Source organism: Rhododendron vialii, chromosome 4a (genome assembly GCF_030253575.1).
Source record: "Rhododendron vialii isolate Sample 1 chromosome 4a, ASM3025357v1".
Taxonomy (NCBI): domain Eukaryota; kingdom Viridiplantae; phylum Streptophyta; class Magnoliopsida; order Ericales; family Ericaceae; genus Rhododendron; species Rhododendron vialii.
In genome coordinates, this window is record NC_080560.1 from 17,588,510 (window position 1) to 17,606,298 (window position 17,789).

A 17,789-nucleotide genomic window follows, 5' to 3' on the forward strand; every position below is an offset into this window, starting at 1 on the left:
TTGTTTTTTTTTTTTTGTAGCATTTGGATATATCTAACTGTATTCATACTGATAGTACAATTTTCTTAAATATATTCCTGTGATTTTATTGTATTACAGAACTTGTATTTTCCAGTAACGTCTTTTTTCTTTGGTAAGTAAAAAAGAAAAGAAGATAAATTTGACTTTCACCAAACAAAAACCTATTAACTTCACATAACCATTGATGATGCTCATACAATGGACTTGTGCTGATGAGAGAGCAAACCATGAAAAGCATAAATTATTTTATGGGAAATGATATAATTGCCACTCCTTTTTTTGTTAACGTCACTCCCCTGCAAGTGTATTTTTCACCAAAAATACACTTGCAGGAGAGTGGTGTTAACAAAAAAGGAAGTGGCAAAATTAGGAGCATATTTTATTTGGCACTTAGCTTACTTGCAAATCAAACGTAAAATGGTACGCCTGTGATGTTGCGCGCATCATCTCTCACCATATATAGGTGTTCATTAATTCCCAGGAGTTCATAAATGAATACAATAAAACCTCTCAAAGATTATATCATGATGTGTCAAGGGGAGAGAAGGCTTGGAGAAGGCTTGGTGACTTCAGTGATATTATAAAATCAATTGGGGAAAGGGTGGGATGTGTGAGAATAGAGAGAGGGATGAGGGACATCCATGATTTTCCTTAAAAAATATGGAGGTGTTTGATCTTACAACGAATCGGAGAAATCCACATGGTCAAATTTCCAGGAATCTAATCTAATATTCATAGTAGGATTGATAGATTTCTTTTGTCTAGTGGATGGTTGGATAAATTCAAGGTAGTCCAATGGGGGTTGCATGCACAGGCCAATATCTGACCATTGCCCAGTGATGCTAGCTGATGATTCTAGGGACTGAAGAAAGCCTTTTAAGTTTATGGACTTCTGGCTCTCCAAATATTATTTCTTCCAGTTACTACACTATTTTTTGAAGAGACTGTTAGTAGGCCTAAGTTGGGAGGTCAGTTGCCTAGCTAGATCTTTGTCTACCGAACAAGCTGCGTTTTGGAAGCAGCATTTACAGAAGAACTCAGTGCAATAATGGAGGACTTTGGCAGCCGTAACGCTAGTTGATCTGGATCTAACATTTCGCAAAACGGAGATAAAATATAAGGCCCGCCCCTCCCAACACTCAATGTAACATCGGGGGATGACTCGTTTTCTACTTCCATGTGATCGGAGCTCCAACGGACTATTCAGAACTGTAAAAGAGAACGAAATCAAGAATGCAGTATATGGCTCGTTCTGCTTTTGTACATAGTGCTTCATATTCCCTTTCAGAGGATGGGCAATAGACATGATATGAATGATTTATCCACCTTCATCTGGTGAGCATAAATTTATCATTTATCCTGGTGCCACTGATAACTCCAATTTTTCTATTAACAAAAGAGAAAGGAAACAAAACCCATAGACTACATTAATCCAGCCCTGTAATAATCAAACACTTCTACATTAGTACTACTCAAAACTTAATTAACCCATACATCTTTCCCTTACCTTCACAGGCAACCCCCCTTTCATCCGAAGAGTCAAAGACAACAAATGCTCTGGACTCGTCTCCTTGTCACCCTGTACATCGAACTCAAACCTCTCCATCACCGACGCTGCAATTGACTTCATCTGATTATACGCCATGTCCTTCCCCAGACACATCCTCGGACCCGCGTGGAAAACCGGAAACCGAAACGGGCTCTCTTGCCTGCAAAATCCGGTCCCGTTTTCCAACCACCGGTCTGGCTTATACTCACAACAATCACTCCCCCAAATACTCTCCATTCTCCCCATTGCGTACGTATGGTACGTCACGAACCAATCCTTCAACACGAAAGTCCCGTCCGGCATGACGTCATCGTCCAGGCAAGCCTTTGTGTCGATAGGCACCGGCGGATAAAGCCGCATCGCCTCCGATATCGACGCATGGAGATAATGCATCTCTCGTAGCTCGTCGAAGCTGTACGTATCGCCGATACATTTCGCATTGCGGTTTCTAATCGTTTTGAGCTCGTTGAGGATTTTCTTCTCCACTTCTGGGTTGGAAGCTAGTACCCAAAAGAACCAGGTGAGAGCAGACGACGTTGTGTCGCGCCCGGCTAGAATGAAGCTTATGACGACATCTCGGAGGAGCTCCGTCGACATCTTGTCTGTCCCGATAAACCGGGAGAGCAAATCTTCGTCTTTGTTTTCGGATTTCTCTTCCATTCTCGACTTGATGATTTTATCTGCGAATTCGTGAACTGTTGCTATTGATTTCATGAGTTTGTGCTCTGAACCCATGTTGAAATACTTCTTGATTTTGTACAATTGGTGGAATGCGTACATGAACCTGTGAAGGGTATTAGAGAATGAATGAATTAACAATCAAATAGCATCGATCACAAATACAAAATAGGAACCAAGATACACAAATCATGGAACTCAAGGGACCGCTAAAATTTCCACTATTTGGGAAGAAGAGTTGAAGAAACTAGCAATTTAATAAAGAAACTAGCAACTTCTTGTGCTCTCAATTTGGGTTTAGTACCGAGCTTAAGAACATAATCTGAACCGTTCGCATTGTAGACCTTGATGCGTGCAACAACTCTATTAGAAATCAAGACAGTCCGACATCGGTAATTGAGCAACAAATCATGTGTTTTTATCCAACAAATGAACAAATATAATTTACAAAATATACAGGCATGATTACTTGATTCGGTAATGAAGATACTGACTCTCGATCGACTTAATATTGAACAGTTCAAAATTTTGTTTTTGGCTCTAATTGTTGAACAGTTTAAATTGTGAGTTCAGGACGAGGTCGGAATTGAGAGCACAGTCGAGCCACTGTCTTTGAAGATATGCAAAATGAAGGGAAGACTGGAGTATAGAATTGATAGGCCCAAATTGGTTCTTGAGCAGGACTTGACTGAACTGACCTTCCCTACTCGGGAAATCCTAGGTCTGCTCAGCAGCTCCGAGAGCAGACAAACATCAATTCCATCCTGCTCTGCTTGGCAACTCCAGGCTCTGAGAGCAGATAGACATCAATTTCATCCTGCTCTACTCGACAGTTCCGCACTCCCTGAGCAGATGGACATTGATCTCGTTTTGCCTAACTCAAATACATGATAGAAACAGATTCACATGAAATCCGGAATGACCGGTTTCTCCTCTCCGGAGTTTGAAACTCAATACTTTGATACTATCCCTAAACGTTTCAACGTGAGAGTTACTGTTCCCTCAGGAGAGTTCGAATTCAAATACAAATGGCCGCTCCAAGCGGTTGAAGGAGTCCCCAGTATATCCTATCCCACTTTTCTCCAAAAACCTCACCAGTTTTTTAAATGCTCAGCCTTACCGGTCGCCTATAAATAGACAGACCCATCAACCAGAAGGAGGTAACACATTATCGACATCTGCCCAACTCTCTAAACATTTCCAACTTAGGCATCAGAGGGATGTTGGTCAACACCACACCGGTGTCAAGCACTCTGTTTTGTAGGTCATCGACCAGACTCGCCAGAACACGACTCATAAAGACACATTTAAGAAACAATGGGAATGATCAGTAACCCTATCCAAACTAACAAATACAGGACAACTTATTTTTAGACGTATTTCCGGAGGGACTTGTGTTGAATTAGTAGCTAGCGAAGTCTTAAATCTATAAGTGGATGTTCTCCGACTCAAACCTCACAACAACCTAATAGGATGACATGCTTGAGTTTTTTGACAAGTGAACTATTACCCAAAGGCCAAAAGGTACGTGCTTTAATTTTTATATGGTCGTTTTTAAAATAATGTAAGAGCCCGGGGGAAAGCAGGAGGATAATTTTATCTTCAAATCTTAAATTCAATAAATTTAATGTCACTAATCAAGTTTTCAAAGATAATAAAATTATTAGATCATATTATCACTGAACTGATATTTTTTCCTAGGCAGAAACTAACGGAATATAACGGTAAAGTAAGGGACGTTGACACTTGATCAAAAGTGTAAGGGCTTTATGGGGGGATGGGGGGACATTGGCACTTGATCGAAGGTGTGAGAGCTTTACGGGTGAAATTAAAAGTGTAAGGGCAAAATGATACTAAGTGCAAAGTGTACTTTACCCCCAACTTACTTATTTATTATGACTGATTTTAGCTAATTAATTACAAAAAAAAAAGAGTATAAATTACAAATCATATGAAGTTAATTAGAAAGAACTTCGACTAAAATGTGTACCATATGATTCTATCTCCCACCTTCATTTAAAGCAACATAAATCAGACAGAATAAATTATAAAGATATTAATACTGCAAATAAATTTTAATCTATTTTTTTTTTTGAAAGAGAATAAAATTTAATCTCGGAAAACATAATCTCAAACCTTCCAGAGCTGAGCGTGGCCGCCTCCTCAAACGCCCTCATGAACTCACCGCCAGCAGTACCATCACCGCCAAGACACCCCGGGTCCACATTGAACGCCACCTTACATATATTATCAAACGCGAACCGCTCCAACACGTCCTGCACGTCCAGGACCCGGCCCGATTCTGCCGCCTTTTCCAAAATCGGAACCAACCGGGTCCGTATCTCGACCGTGGCGGTGTCGATGACGAAGTTCCGGAGGGACTTGGTGTTGAACTCGTAGCTGGCGGTCTTGCGCTGGACCCGCCAGAGGTCTCCGTCGGAGTTGAAGATGCCGCGGCCGAGGAAGTCTTCCAGGAGGGAAATGAACTTGGTGCCTTTCGGGTAGTTCTCGAAGTTGGTCTTGAGGACGTGTTCCACGTTGGCCGGGTTCGCCGTTATAATGCCGTGGACTTTGCCGGGGCGGCGGAAGACGGCGGTGTTGGAGGGCGTGGCGGAGAGGACCCCGGTGGTCCAGTCGAGGAAGCGGTGGCGGTTTTTGAGGAATTCGGGTAGGGTGCCGAGTAGCGGGTAGGATTTGAAGCCGGTGATTTTGGGTTGGTTGGGGTTTGGGCGGAGGAAGAGGAGGTAGACGGAGAGGGAGAGGAGGGAGAGGAAGAGGAGGGAGAATAGGTCCATGGGGCTGGGGTTTGTGAGAGGGAGAGAGAGAGAGAGAGAGGGGTTTATAAACTTATAATAAGAGATGACGTGAGTGGTGGATATCTTCCGCTTGACCAAAACAAAAAAAAACGAAGTGAGTGGTGGAGGAGGAGGCTGTCTATTTAAAATGGATATTAATCTTGGGAGAAAGTTTTGCACTATAACAATAGGGGTACTATTCGCAGTTTCGTATTTTCTCTTTTAATCTATTACATTTCGGTAAATAGTTGTTGAAAATTATACATAATATTTCGATAAATAACTGTTGAAAACAAAATTATATTTCGGAAAATACATGTCGAAAATATGTTCAACCTTCGGTAAACAACTGTCAAACATACATTTTCGGTAAATAGCTATTGAAAAAAATATTATATTTCGGTAATTGTATGCTAAAAATGTATCTTAATTTCGGTAACTAACTGTCAAGTATAATTGAAAATTTTTAACAGGTTAAGGGAGAAAATACGGGACTGCGAATAGTTGGCCCCATAAAAATGGACACAGTATATATTCTCCTTATAAAATGAATAAATAAAATAAATTACTTATTTAGAAGTCTTGGAGAGAAAGTTTTGTAGGAAGGTATTGCCGAACAGATAAAACAATAGCCGAACACGTGGTACGAAGAATCACGGAATAAATACGATAAAAAACATCATGAGCGGTGATCAGCGATATAAACAAATGGCATGAGAAGTCGTTGGTCCAAGCTATTTGTTCGGCAGAAAGGGACATGAGGTGACCAATCCAAGTGGTCTGTTCAGCAAACACCATGAGAGAGAGAGGGGGAGAGAGAGAAGGGGTTATAAACTTATAATAAGAGATGAAGTGAGTGGTGCATATTTTTCGCTTGACCAAAAAAAAAAAAAAAAACGAAGTGAGTGGTGGAGGAGGAGGCTGTCTATTTAAAATGGATATTAATCTTTGAGAGAAAGTTTTGCACTATAAAAATGAGGGCGACTATTCGCAGTTCCGTATGTTCTCCCTTAACCCACTACACTTCGGTAAATAGTTGTTAAAAATTATACATAACATTTCGATAAATAGTTGTTGAAAACAAGATTATATTTCGGTAACTACATGTCGAAAATAACTCACCGCCTCCTCAAACGCCCTCATGAAAAATTTCTCCCCGAAGTGACTTGCCTTTTCCATTCCTGAGTACTCTTCTGGACCAAAGAATTAGAACGTGTTCGATTCCGGGGATTGGGGATGGGATTGGACTAATAACGGAGTTACAGGGGGCTAATAGAGCCATCGCACACTTCAGCCCCGTTCCAAAAATCTTTTTAAAAAATAAGTACTTATTTTGGAACTTCTCAAAGAAAAATAAGAAGGGTCATTCCACAAAACCCAAATAAAAAGTTCATTTCATATTTTCAAACTCAAAAATATTGTAAATGAAAAAAATAATTTAATTTTTTTTGCACCGTATTAAAAATCTCAATGAGATCTATCAAACAAGATTCGTATTGATAAGAAAATTATTTTTGCAAGCACATCATTTTTGAGCTTGAAATTGACTTCTTAAAAATTAAGGAGTCGTGCTATGAGTAATGGGCACCAAAGAGGAAAATCGTACCGACGGCCGCACCGGGCAGTCTCCGGCCACCGAACAGCCGATCCGAGCTGTCCAAAAATTCTAAAAACAAAAATGAGGGGGCCTCAGTGGTTATAAATGGCATCCGAGGTGTGTAGGGTGCTTGATCCGAGCACTCCTTTTTCGTGTGAAATCATATACACGAAAAAGAGGTGCTCGGATCAAGCATCCTACACACCTCGTATGCCGTTGATTCCCATGTTGGCCCCTTCGATTTTTTTTTTTGATAATTTTTGGACGACTCGGATCGGCTGTCCGGTGGCCGGAGACGGCCCGGCGCGACTGTCGGTACGATTTCCCTCCCCAGCGCCCATTGGTACTTATACAAATTCTGAAAAAATAAGTACCTTATTTTTATTTTTGTGGAACAAGCCTTATTATTGAACAAAAATTTAGTTCTTATTCGGTTTCTGGAACGGGGCCTTACTATTTTTGAAAAATCTATTACTAGATTGAAAAAAAATTTATCATCAAATTACATAGCTCCGTCCTCCTCCATTATTTTTGTTTAAAAAAAAACATAACAGTAACAATTATAATATATATTTGAGGTACGAAACAACTTTGTAGTTCCTCATCACTTTTTAAATATCCTGTTTCGTAATTTTAAATTATTAAGGAGACATCATGATTATACATTTTAGCATCAAGTTTTACCTCTACTTTTACCAAGTAACTCTTTATTCTTTAATTTTTCAAAAGAAAAAAATGATAATTGTACAAATTTTTACTTATTAACATTTTTTATAGGACAGACCAAAATGGATTACTGGACTCTTATTTAAAGAAACTAGGTACATCGCGACGTGCAAAGCATGTCTGTCATGCTCGTTGAATAATTGAATAGTGTTGGATAATATAAACTGCTAACAAGAGGAAGAGACCTTCACATTTTAAGACAACCAATGAGTGACCCTTAAATCTACAACTCTAACTAAGCTGATTAGAACTGGAAAATGTCTTTGAACCGTAGACAAGTTTTCAACAAAAAAAAAAAAACAATTTCACTTGAGCAATTGAAGAGGGGTACAAAGAAAAATTTCACTGTAGATGCTTCACATGTCTACTGTTGAGGTCGCTGCCATCTAGGAAAGCCTTATTGCAATGGTTGCTGCCAATTGCGGAGTGCTTGCTGATCCTAGCAATGTACTGCAGGAGTTTAGTCAGGATAGAGGAACAACTTTCCTTCAAGTATTCAAACCCCTCCATCTGCATCACAGCTGAAAAAAAAACAAAAGGAGGAACATGGTTCACCAGATCAGTCACACTCACAAGGTTTCTAAAACATTTCCAGGGGAAAAAAAGTTTAACGTGATCATTCCGGTCCATTCATTAACTAAAGATGAAAGCATGGAGAATTGACCATTAACTAAAGATCGTTTGTATGAACCGGTGCAGACACACTTTCCCCGTCATATTAACCAGAAAGACTTGATTGTCAACCAGTTAAAAAGAACTACAAGGTCATAGAAAGCACAATCAAATTAAAAAGAAATCAATATTTATCTTGATTTGGACCCTAATCAGTCCTAAAACAGGGTTGGACCACAAACTACTTATGTTGTCCAACACATCAAGATGGTCTATATGCTCTAACAGCTAATTTTGGTCCTGGAAATAGGTTTTGTACTGAACCAGCTAGCTCATAATCAAATACCAAACAAAACAAGGAGAAAATTGGGAAACTAACCTGAAAAAGTTCAGCGCAGCCATGATACGCTGAGGTATCTCTCACAAGGCCAAGACTGAAAGCAAGATAAGGTTGGACTAAAACTCGTAACCTGTAATGGAAAAGTTAATTTCAAATCAATCATTGGGCTATGAAACATTATGACATATCCCTGTTCTTGCATGTTTTGTGCACTTATGAAACATCTACTTCTACAACACTTTTTATCATCAAAAACTGCCCGAAGGGCCTTCTTTCTACAAATTGTTAGTGAATAAAGAACCTCTGATCGAGCCATAACAGATTACCCTTATTCATTTTTATCCTTCAGTCTATTTGAAAACTTGGGTGCATAGTAGTTCATGAATGCTTAATCATGAGTAGAGTTTTGAAACATTTGGCGTTAGTGTCCTAACAGAGGAATACAGATGATTGAAGTGAACCAACAAATAGCATAGAGCATGTGAAAACAATACTATTATTTTTGCAGTGAAATCCAAATCCTTCACATGGACATGATCCAAATCATCCAATGTTCAAAAAAGCCTATCGTGGTTTCTCTCAATACCTAGTTCGATGTGCTCTAGATCTATAACCTAGATCATTTCATCACCGGTTTATCTCACATTTAAAATGCAAATAAACATGTGAACCGGAGCAAATTGGAAGAAATTTAGGAAATTTTCTTACCAAATATAAAAGCAGTTCGAAACATGGACCACTCTTGCAGGCTGTTCCGGAACAAAATGGTATTCTCATTGATGCATTCTCAATCCACAACCTCATTCTTAGCAACCTCCTCGTCACTCAAAGGCTTCAATCTAACCAACACAAAAATCTTCTCCTCACCATCACCACTTCTCACTTCCCCTTGCATCTTCTCCAACACCGAGAAGAGCGCTTTTCAAAAAAAAAAAAACTGCCCGAAGTGTTTCATAGAAAACACTTCGGATATGTCATAATGTACTCTGTGAATCAGAAAATGAATTTACGAACTTACTTTGATATTTCCATGGAACACTGAACATTGAACGATACTCCTTCATTCTAGCTAACACAAGGCTGCAATTAATAGATAGGAAGAGATTAACAAAAACTCGTTTATAAAATGGCAAAACACATAGCTATTTTAATCCAGTTGAAATATCATACCAGCCTTCTAAGCAACTATCAATCTAACGGGTAAGGCTCAAGTAGCAAACTTTGCACAACTTTATTCAAGATTGTCTGTAGTTCCTCCTACCTTAATCAAAATAGAGGTGTGCAATCAGCAATCAGTAAGGCACAAAATACAAATCAATGGGATTGTGGGAAATTGAGGATAGCCCATGTAAACTCTATCATTGAGCCAGCTGAGAATTTATGCATTTTGGTAAGTAACATTTAGATTGCACCCTCTGCAAAGAACTCCGGAAAACAACCAGAAAAAATACAAAGTTTATTCAAAGACAAATTCCAAACGGAAATCACAGATATATATATACATGCAACCCAAAGAAATTAGCACTAACAAAGACATGCAAATCAGATATATAGAAACAAAATCACACATGCACGATAAATCACATACAAAAAATACATGGGAAACTAAAAATCGATGCTGCGAATAATAACAAAAAGAAACAGAATAAATTAGAGCTGTGGAAGATCAAACCTTGATCACAATAGTAGACTCCATATCCAGTGTTCCAGGTAAACCGTCAAAGAGATTTGTGCACTCCAACCGAACAAATAACCGAAACCTAAACCCTAAAATCAACGAACGAGAAATAGTTCAATAATTAGGGATAAGAGAGACATGCGTGCTCAGGGCACAAAATCCAAAGCACCCAAAACGCAGAGAAGTCTGATCCCATTACAACACAGAGATGTTCTTTTTTCTGAAAATTTTCCTAATCTGAATCAAGTCAAAACCCCACATGCAACACACAAAACTTTCTAATTACAAAAAAAAAAAAAAAAATCCACTTACCCCCTAAAAAATAAATCAATCCACACGAATTTTGGTAGTGAGATCGGGAGGCAGGGCCCAAACGACGGCGTTGTGCATTGTGGCACGCTTTTTGGCAGATCTCTTATGGGCTTTGAGGAGCACAGATCCCATCTTCATCGCTCGCTTGACCATATCGTTCTGGTCCGAATCACAAGGCCTGGACTCGAGTAGGCGGTCGAAGGAGAGGTCTAGATAGAGCGTCGATGTCGAATCGGCTAGACCTAGGAATAGTTCCAGGAGCCGGTCCTTTGATCCCGTTTGGAAATTGAAACACTGGGCCTCGCAGTAACGACGAGCGGATCAGATGGTGGTGAGCAGCAGGGGCGTTTGGCCGTGGATGGGTAGTGGAGAGAGAGAGAGAGAGAGAGAGGATGGATGTGTTATGCGTGGTGGGGAGGAGATGATGTACGTGTGAGGTGCGGCGCCTCTTCGCGCCACGTGGGTAAGAGCCAAATTACAATTCTGGACAGTAGAGACAATTCACAAGGCCAACAATCGAGGGCCAAAATTGTCCAAATTGGACAAAAATTGTCAAGCGAAAATCACTCCAAACTTGATCTTCTTTAAGAGAGGTAGGACATGGAGTACTAAAATTGGTCTGAATGAGGTTTAATACAATCATTTAAAAAAAAAAAAAAGGATACCGACAACAATTACTTCAAGTCATTGACTAAAATAAAATAAAAGAGTAAAGTAATTGGTTGTGGGGATTGGTGGTGGTGTGTAGTCGAATTTGAAGAAGAAGAAAAAAAGGGAGAGAGAGGAAAAGGTAAAATTGAAAGTTAAAAAAAGAGAGCTTTATTACATATTTATTTATTACTAAAAAAGAAAGTAAAAAGTAAAACATAAAATAAAGGTTAAAAAAATAATTTCAAAATTCTAAAATGAGGGCTAAGGCTTTGGCGATTGGTTGTGGGGTTGATTGGTGGTGTGGGGTTGAATTTTTTGAAAAAAAAGGAGGAGAGAGAGAGAGGAAGGTAATATTTGAAAGTAAATAGTAAAAATAGAATTAAAGTAATTTTTGATAATTAGTAAGGAAAAAAAAGAACTTTATTGCCTATTTATTTACTAATAAAAAAAGAGTAAAAAGTAATTTTTGATAGTAAAAAGAAAAAAAAGAAAAAGAAAAGAGGAAGGTTACTGCATTCCATTAGCTCCATCCATTACAAATTGACGGAATTGGACGGCGGGGGCTTTATTGTTAACGAAATGGTAAGTTTGGGGTTTTTTTTTAATTACTTAAAGTCCAAGTATTTTTTTGTAAAGTTCCTAAAAGTTGACGGATTTTTTTTTAAATTTTCCCATATGAATATCATATTCTTAACTCTCTTTTTTTCTCTTCTTATTAAGTTTAAGAGATGTAGGAAAATGTGGATCCAGATTTTCTGTGAGGATTTTTCTGTGAGGATCTTATGAGGCTTTTGTTGTGACCTGTGAGCTTGACAACACACCAGTGAGAAGATCTAATGGTCCACATCAACCTTCTTTATTTCTAAAGCAAAACGGTGCCGTTTTAGACAATAAAAATGTAACGGAGTAAATCACCGTTTCTTTTTCCGTTTTCTTCTTCCTTTTGTTTCTTCTTCCATTTTCTTCTTCCGTGGTCTTCCTTTCTGAAGTGTAATGTGATTAGTAGGCTTGTTGTTTAGTGGTGTTTCCAGTTTCTGGGCTGTAAATTTGGGCAAGGACTAGTTCCTTTTATGGGTGTAGTTGGTTTGCTTTATAATATTTGAGTTCACTAAAAAAAATATTCATCTCGACGAAAAAAATCGAATAAGTAAAAAATTATGTTTGAAACACAATTTTTTTTTGAATGAGAACAATTATAAATCAAAAGTACAAATGTTTTGAGTTTTTTCGTCTTTATTAAAAAAATTGAGCTTACATCGTGATTCTTTACATTTTTTATCCCTCATCGAAATGATCCAATAATCCACAAACATTCGACATGAAACTACCAAATGCATAAAAAGATTGAATAAAGAAAAAAAGAAAGAACATCTAATTGACTTATTTATACATGCTAGACCTTGAGTTTTTATCCATACTAGGTGCACCACATGCTAGACCATGAGTTTTTATCCATACTAGGTGCACCACATGCTAGACCTTGAGTTTTTATCCATACTAGGTGCACCTTCGTGCATGGCACGAATGCATGTCCGTTGAAGGGAATAAATTTTGATATAGGCTAGATATGTCTTGTTTGTAATTTTAGAGTCGGACGCAATAGAAAAGTATGGAAATAGATAGGAAGATATATTACATAGATTGATCAAAATAGCGAAAGCATTAGATGATTTATATACGGACGACATAGTGTGTAATCTATTTACAGACGCTGAAGAAGCATAACACAGTAAAGCTTGAATGTCATGCTCGTTGAAGGGAATAAGTTTTGATTCAGGGTAGATTAGTCTTGCTTCTAATGGTAAAGTTGGAATTGGGAGGACACGAAAATAGCTATAAAGGTACATTATACGGATTGATTAAAGTAGCAAAGGCATTAGATGATTTACATACAATTTATTTATTGCATAGTCTATTTATAGATGGTGGAGTAACATAATTGCAATAAAGTTTGTGGTAGTAATAGATAGATTGTCCAAAAGTACTGAGAAAGGAAATTATGCATAGCAAAACATTTTCTATGGAAGTTTCTCTGGCTTTCGTCCAGTGGCTGCAAGCAGCACAGAGGAACGGAAGGAACCCCCAAAACTCTCTCTCTCTCTCTCTCTCTCTCTCTCTCTCTCTCTCTCTGAACCAGGCGAAGGAAAGGAGAGGGGGAGATGTGGCTTAATATCGTTCACGTTTTTAAATAGATATGCCGAAGAAGTCTTTGGATTATAAGTTCTTTGGATAGCTCCTCTTCATCAAGTTTTTGATTGGCCAAGGTACCAATTTGGGCATGCTGGCGTTGCAATGAAGAGCAAAAGATTTAGATTCAGTATTATCATGAACGCTAAGAGTACAAAAAAATACTCCATATCTAATTGTCGGAAAGAGTTTATGTCCAAAACATAGACCAAACAAGGCAAACAGATGGCCCATTTCAGCTTCCAAACTGGAGCATAAAAAAGAAATACACCTCAGGCCCTCAATTAAGAAATGAAATCTGTAGCGGTGTGTATCTGCACCATATGTCGCCTTGCCCCTCTTCCTTTTTCTTTCTCTGCTAGTTAAACTCAGTAAATGCCTTAGAAAGACGAAAGTGCCCACAAAACAGCAAGAAATTTGTTCAAACTCATCAGACATTCTACATGAAACTTGGCCCTCAGGTTATACTTAGGCAAGAGCAAAGCCAATTGTGTGACATAGACCTTTCAATCTCTTCTTTAAGCTGCTATTACTACAAAAAAGTTTAACTACAGAGGTAATTACCATCTAAAATCAATGTCCATGTTAACTTTTTCGCAAGAACTTATAAAAAGATTCATATATCCTTGTTAAAGGGCAATTATGCTAATCAATGTATTTCTTGTCAAAGTTTCGTCATTACCTTCCTCTTCTTAAGAAGAAAAGATTCAGTGTCTTCAAGGTGCCTCTTCTTGTCTTTTCTCGCTTTATCCAAAGCACCATCAGCCTCTGCACAATTATCGTAAATCACATGCTATCTTATTAGGTAGCTTCACAACAAAGCTGGATATTACAATGTAAAGAATGCAAAAAAGGAAGAAAAAAATTAGATTGCAAACAGTATCCAACACCATAACCCATTCCTCATCCTTCAACAGAACAACCAACTTTTTTTGTTCAATTCATTACTATTTTCATGCAGGACAGACTAAATTCACATGAGCAGCCACAGATATCCATACACTGCATAGTAATTTGAAAGGACTGACTTGTCCAAAACCATGAAATACGTACTGAACGAAATCACATGCATTTATTCCACATCACGCTAACGGATTGCAATCAGCTAGACTAAGATAAAGTCAAAAGTAGGGAACCCACTTAGAAATTAAAGGCAGACTTGAGAAAATTAAGTGGCAACCACGCTCAAAGCTAATCAATATAGCACATGATTGAGCAACATTCTATACCATTCCTGGTCCTTCAACACAACCACTCATTCTTGCTATAAAATTGACTACTGATTTTGCATAAAAGAGAGTAAATTTATATGAGAACTCGCCGACCTTATTTTTTGAAGGTGAATCCAATACTACTGGAATAAAGTCTGGACACAAAATTCACCCGAATCACAACTCAAATCCAACCTAAATCATGGAAAAAGAACTCAGAAAATTACCTTTAGAATATCTGAATCCTTGATCTGAAAATTTCACAAACACAAAACCCTATCTGCTCAAACCCAAATATCTGTAGCCAAAATCCATATACACAAATAAGGGAGAGGATAGAAGCCCTAGAGTTCCCACAAATTGAAATAGGAGTGGATAGTGATGGAGTTATTTGATTATGCATGCTCTGAACAGAGCAGCGAATAAACATGCAAGCTCGAAACAAAGGCCATAGACACAAACTGAACTTATGAGTTAACAAGAGTAAAAAAATAGATTACCATTAAAAACACAGCAGGTGCATGTATTTCGTGGCAGAGTTAAACCTGATGGTCAAGTTAAATATGCATAAACTAAACTTGTGTGACAAACTGATCAATGCGATTAAGGGGCAATGTTGGGAATCAAATCTACCTTTCAAAGGAAACATAAGTAATGTGTGTCCCCTTAAAAAATTGGAAATGGCAAAATGAAAAAAAAGAGAGGAGGGAGGGGATATCACTTTAGTTGCTAAATCATTACTCAAACAGAATAAAGTGATCAAGAAAAAAGAATTATTACTCTCCATTGCACGGTACTGTGTTGCCTCGTGTTTGTCGTTCTAGTTTTTATTTTTTTAAAGCAAGTATATGTTCTTTAAAGTTGTAGATATTCAACTGCTACTGTAATGGATTTGGAGTTAATCGTAGTCATAACTCATAGGCTCCTGGAGTTCATCAAAACGACGGAGTGAATATGTAGATGATTTGACATTTAATCCCGCGACTAATGATGTAACTGTAAAACAAAACAGTGCAAGAGTGATGAGCTTTTAGAGCCCCGATTGGACACCGTTAAAAATTAGTCGAGAGCATCACAAAACACATGAGCCATTCAACCCACGGTTGGGCCACACATGTGGCAAGTGTTGATGAGTTGTGTTAACCAAATTGATGGTTCCACCTATCAAAGGGTGATCTGGAAAGTCAAGACTTATTCACCTAAAGACTGATGGCTATTTGCGTTCAAATCGGTTGGCAACTACAAAAATTTTGGATGTTAGAAAAGAGAGCCTCCTAATGTTTCTGAAAAGCATTAGAATTTCTATAGTTTCTATAGCAATAAAGATAAACAATACCATGTGTGCCTAGGCCCAAAACTTAATGCAGCATGACGTTGACGATGATGTACTCTTCCTCTTTCTCTACTAAAAATCCTTTCGAACTTCTGAGCTCGCCCTCGAGCAACTCGATGAAATCAGAATCCTTCTTCATCATGTCTGCCTAAACTTAAAAAATCACAGGAAACAAAAAAAAAACCCCATTTAGTTAATGAATTTCATGTAGTTTTTGATAGGATATACATTTAATGTCTAGAAGACATACTATCGTCTTTCTATATTTCAAAAGCGATAATGATAGTATCACCTGAGGTGCAGCTTAAAGATGTCCTTTGGATAAACACAAGCTAGCTATCATTAATCTCTTGATACCCCAATCAATTTTCAAAACCATTTTTTGGTCTTATCGTGTGATATTGAGCTCCATGTGTTGCGAAAGCAATATTTTTCCTTCCTCCAAAAAAAAAATTACACACCATATACAAAACCATCTCCAGAAGATCAGAAAAACCCAACGATCCAGAATAGCGCAAGGGAAAGAATGTACTTGCATTTATATATAAGATCCAAACACATGCACACAACCACAAACTCCTTTTTCTTCCAAATGTTAGGAACATCAAAACGCCCCAAAAATATGCACAATCAAAGCCATCTCTAGTAGATCAAAGCCATATTTTCCCTTCCTTTAAAAAAAACACACATCATATACACAAAAGGAAAAATGCACCACAAACAGCAAAAAAAAAAAAAAAAAACACAAAAGCACAAAATCCTAACAAACATATAGCGGCAAAATGCTTTAAAATTAAATCAAGCCGTACCGTAGTCCTTAGCTATCTAGGGTTTGGTCGTCCTTCAAAATCCTGCCTTTGTAAATCAACCTTTGTTGCTCGAAGAAAGTAATTCTGAGCGACAACAAACTTGAAATTTTCTGCACTTGCATAGCTAACTCAATCGCACAGAAAATGCTTACACAAACAATTACTTTCAGTGATTAAGAGAGATAACCCTAAAAAACACTTTGAACAGGAGGTCAAAAGGCCAAGAGAGATTACCCATGAATCACGATCGAAGCGTTGACGATCTTCGTTCTTCAAAGTTCAACGCACGGAGGGGATGAGATCTTCTTCCTTTATATCGACAGGGCAAGAGACCGGAGCACGAATTCATACGCCCAGTTGGATCACTAATTCGTAAATGGTCTCTGAAGCTTCCGGGGGGAGGGGGGGGGGGGGGATGAGAGAAATGTTGCTGTGGTGTGGAACTTCGAGAAGGGATAGAGAGTAAAGTTGGTGAGGAATACTTGGACGTGAGAAGAACACGTGCACTTCCACAGAAATGGCACATTTTCCATTGCCCTCTAAAACACACGTAATTACCAAAATAGAAGCAAGCAAATGGACCCAATTACCCTCAGCCTCCAGCATTGAGGCTGCCCAATTGAGGGACGTAATTGGAAAAATCAAGCCAAAAATGACCATCCCTCAAACTTGTTCTTATTATTTAGGAGGATGGATAAGACCTTAAAAGTTTGATAATGTCAAGTTGGTAACACAGAAGAAGAACACGGAAGAAGAAACGGACGGAAGAAGAAAACGGTGATTTACTCCATTTCATTTTCATTGTCCAAAATGGCGCCGTTGGGCTATAGAAATAAATTAAGAACGTTGTTGTGGACCATTAGATCTCGTCTCTGGTGTGTTTTTTTTTTTCTGGTAAATTCATCTCCGGTGTGTTGTCAAGCCTATAACAAAAGCCTCATAAGATCTTCACATGGGAATCCCCACAGAGAATCCCAATCCGGAAAATGTGGGATCCAAAAACTGCTTTTGGAAAGAGTAGTCTTACAAAGAAAGAAATCAAGCATACAGAGGATTCAAGCAAAGCAACTCATCCAACAGAAAGAAGAAATTACCAGACCATCATTTTGGATGAACCAGAAACGACAAGAAATAGCAAAAGAACAGAATACATGAACAAAAATTCAGTGCTTTAGAACTAAAGTAGACTTCCCCCAAACTGCTCTAATCTGTTGGTTTTCCACTTGTTAGTGAAATTCACACAATGGAAAATCAATAAACCACATTTCATAGTGTGAAAAATTCGCATTA

General features: G+C 38.2%; 1 protein-coding gene and 3 long non-coding RNA genes across 5 annotated transcripts; all 4 read right to left on the reverse strand.

The window, feature by feature from the left end:
* Positions 1–1,326: 1,326 nt before the first annotated feature.
* Positions 1,327–5,105, reverse strand: LOC131322253 (cytochrome P450 CYP94D108-like). The gene is made up of 2 exons (XM_058353502.1): positions 4,385–5,105; positions 1,327–2,354 (listed from the first exon to the last, which is right to left on the reverse strand). Exons 1-2 carry the CDS (start codon positions 5,041–5,043, stop codon positions 1,505–1,507), a joined length of 1,509 nt encoding a protein of 502 aa, XP_058209485.1. The 5' UTR covers positions 5,044–5,105; the 3' UTR covers positions 1,327–1,504.
* Positions 5,106–7,503: 2,398 nt separating this feature from the next.
* Positions 7,504–8,480, reverse strand: LOC131322257 (uncharacterized). Its single transcript, XR_009198790.1, has 2 exons — positions 8,358–8,480; positions 7,504–7,887 (listed from the first exon to the last, which is right to left on the reverse strand). It is a non-coding gene; the product is annotated as an uncharacterized LOC131322257 (long non-coding RNA).
* An 855-nt stretch (positions 8,481–9,335) lies between these two features.
* On the reverse strand, positions 9,336–10,708 carry LOC131322255 (uncharacterized). Its single transcript, XR_009198789.1, has 4 exons — positions 10,309–10,708; positions 9,991–10,085; positions 9,489–9,733; positions 9,336–9,398 (listed from the first exon to the last, which is right to left on the reverse strand). It is a non-coding gene; the product is annotated as an uncharacterized LOC131322255 (long non-coding RNA).
* A 2,544-nt stretch (positions 10,709–13,252) lies between these two features.
* On the reverse strand, positions 13,253–16,735 carry LOC131322254 (uncharacterized). 2 transcript variants are annotated; one of them, XR_009198787.1, is made up of 5 exons: positions 15,983–16,727; positions 15,694–15,838; positions 14,585–14,655; positions 13,829–13,914; positions 13,253–13,678 (listed from the first exon to the last, which is right to left on the reverse strand). It is a non-coding gene; the product is annotated as an uncharacterized LOC131322254 (long non-coding RNA). The 2 variants fall into 2 exon arrangements; XR_009198788.1 differs by having other exon boundaries at positions 15,694–16,735.
* Between the last annotated feature and the right edge of the window lie 1,054 nt (positions 16,736–17,789).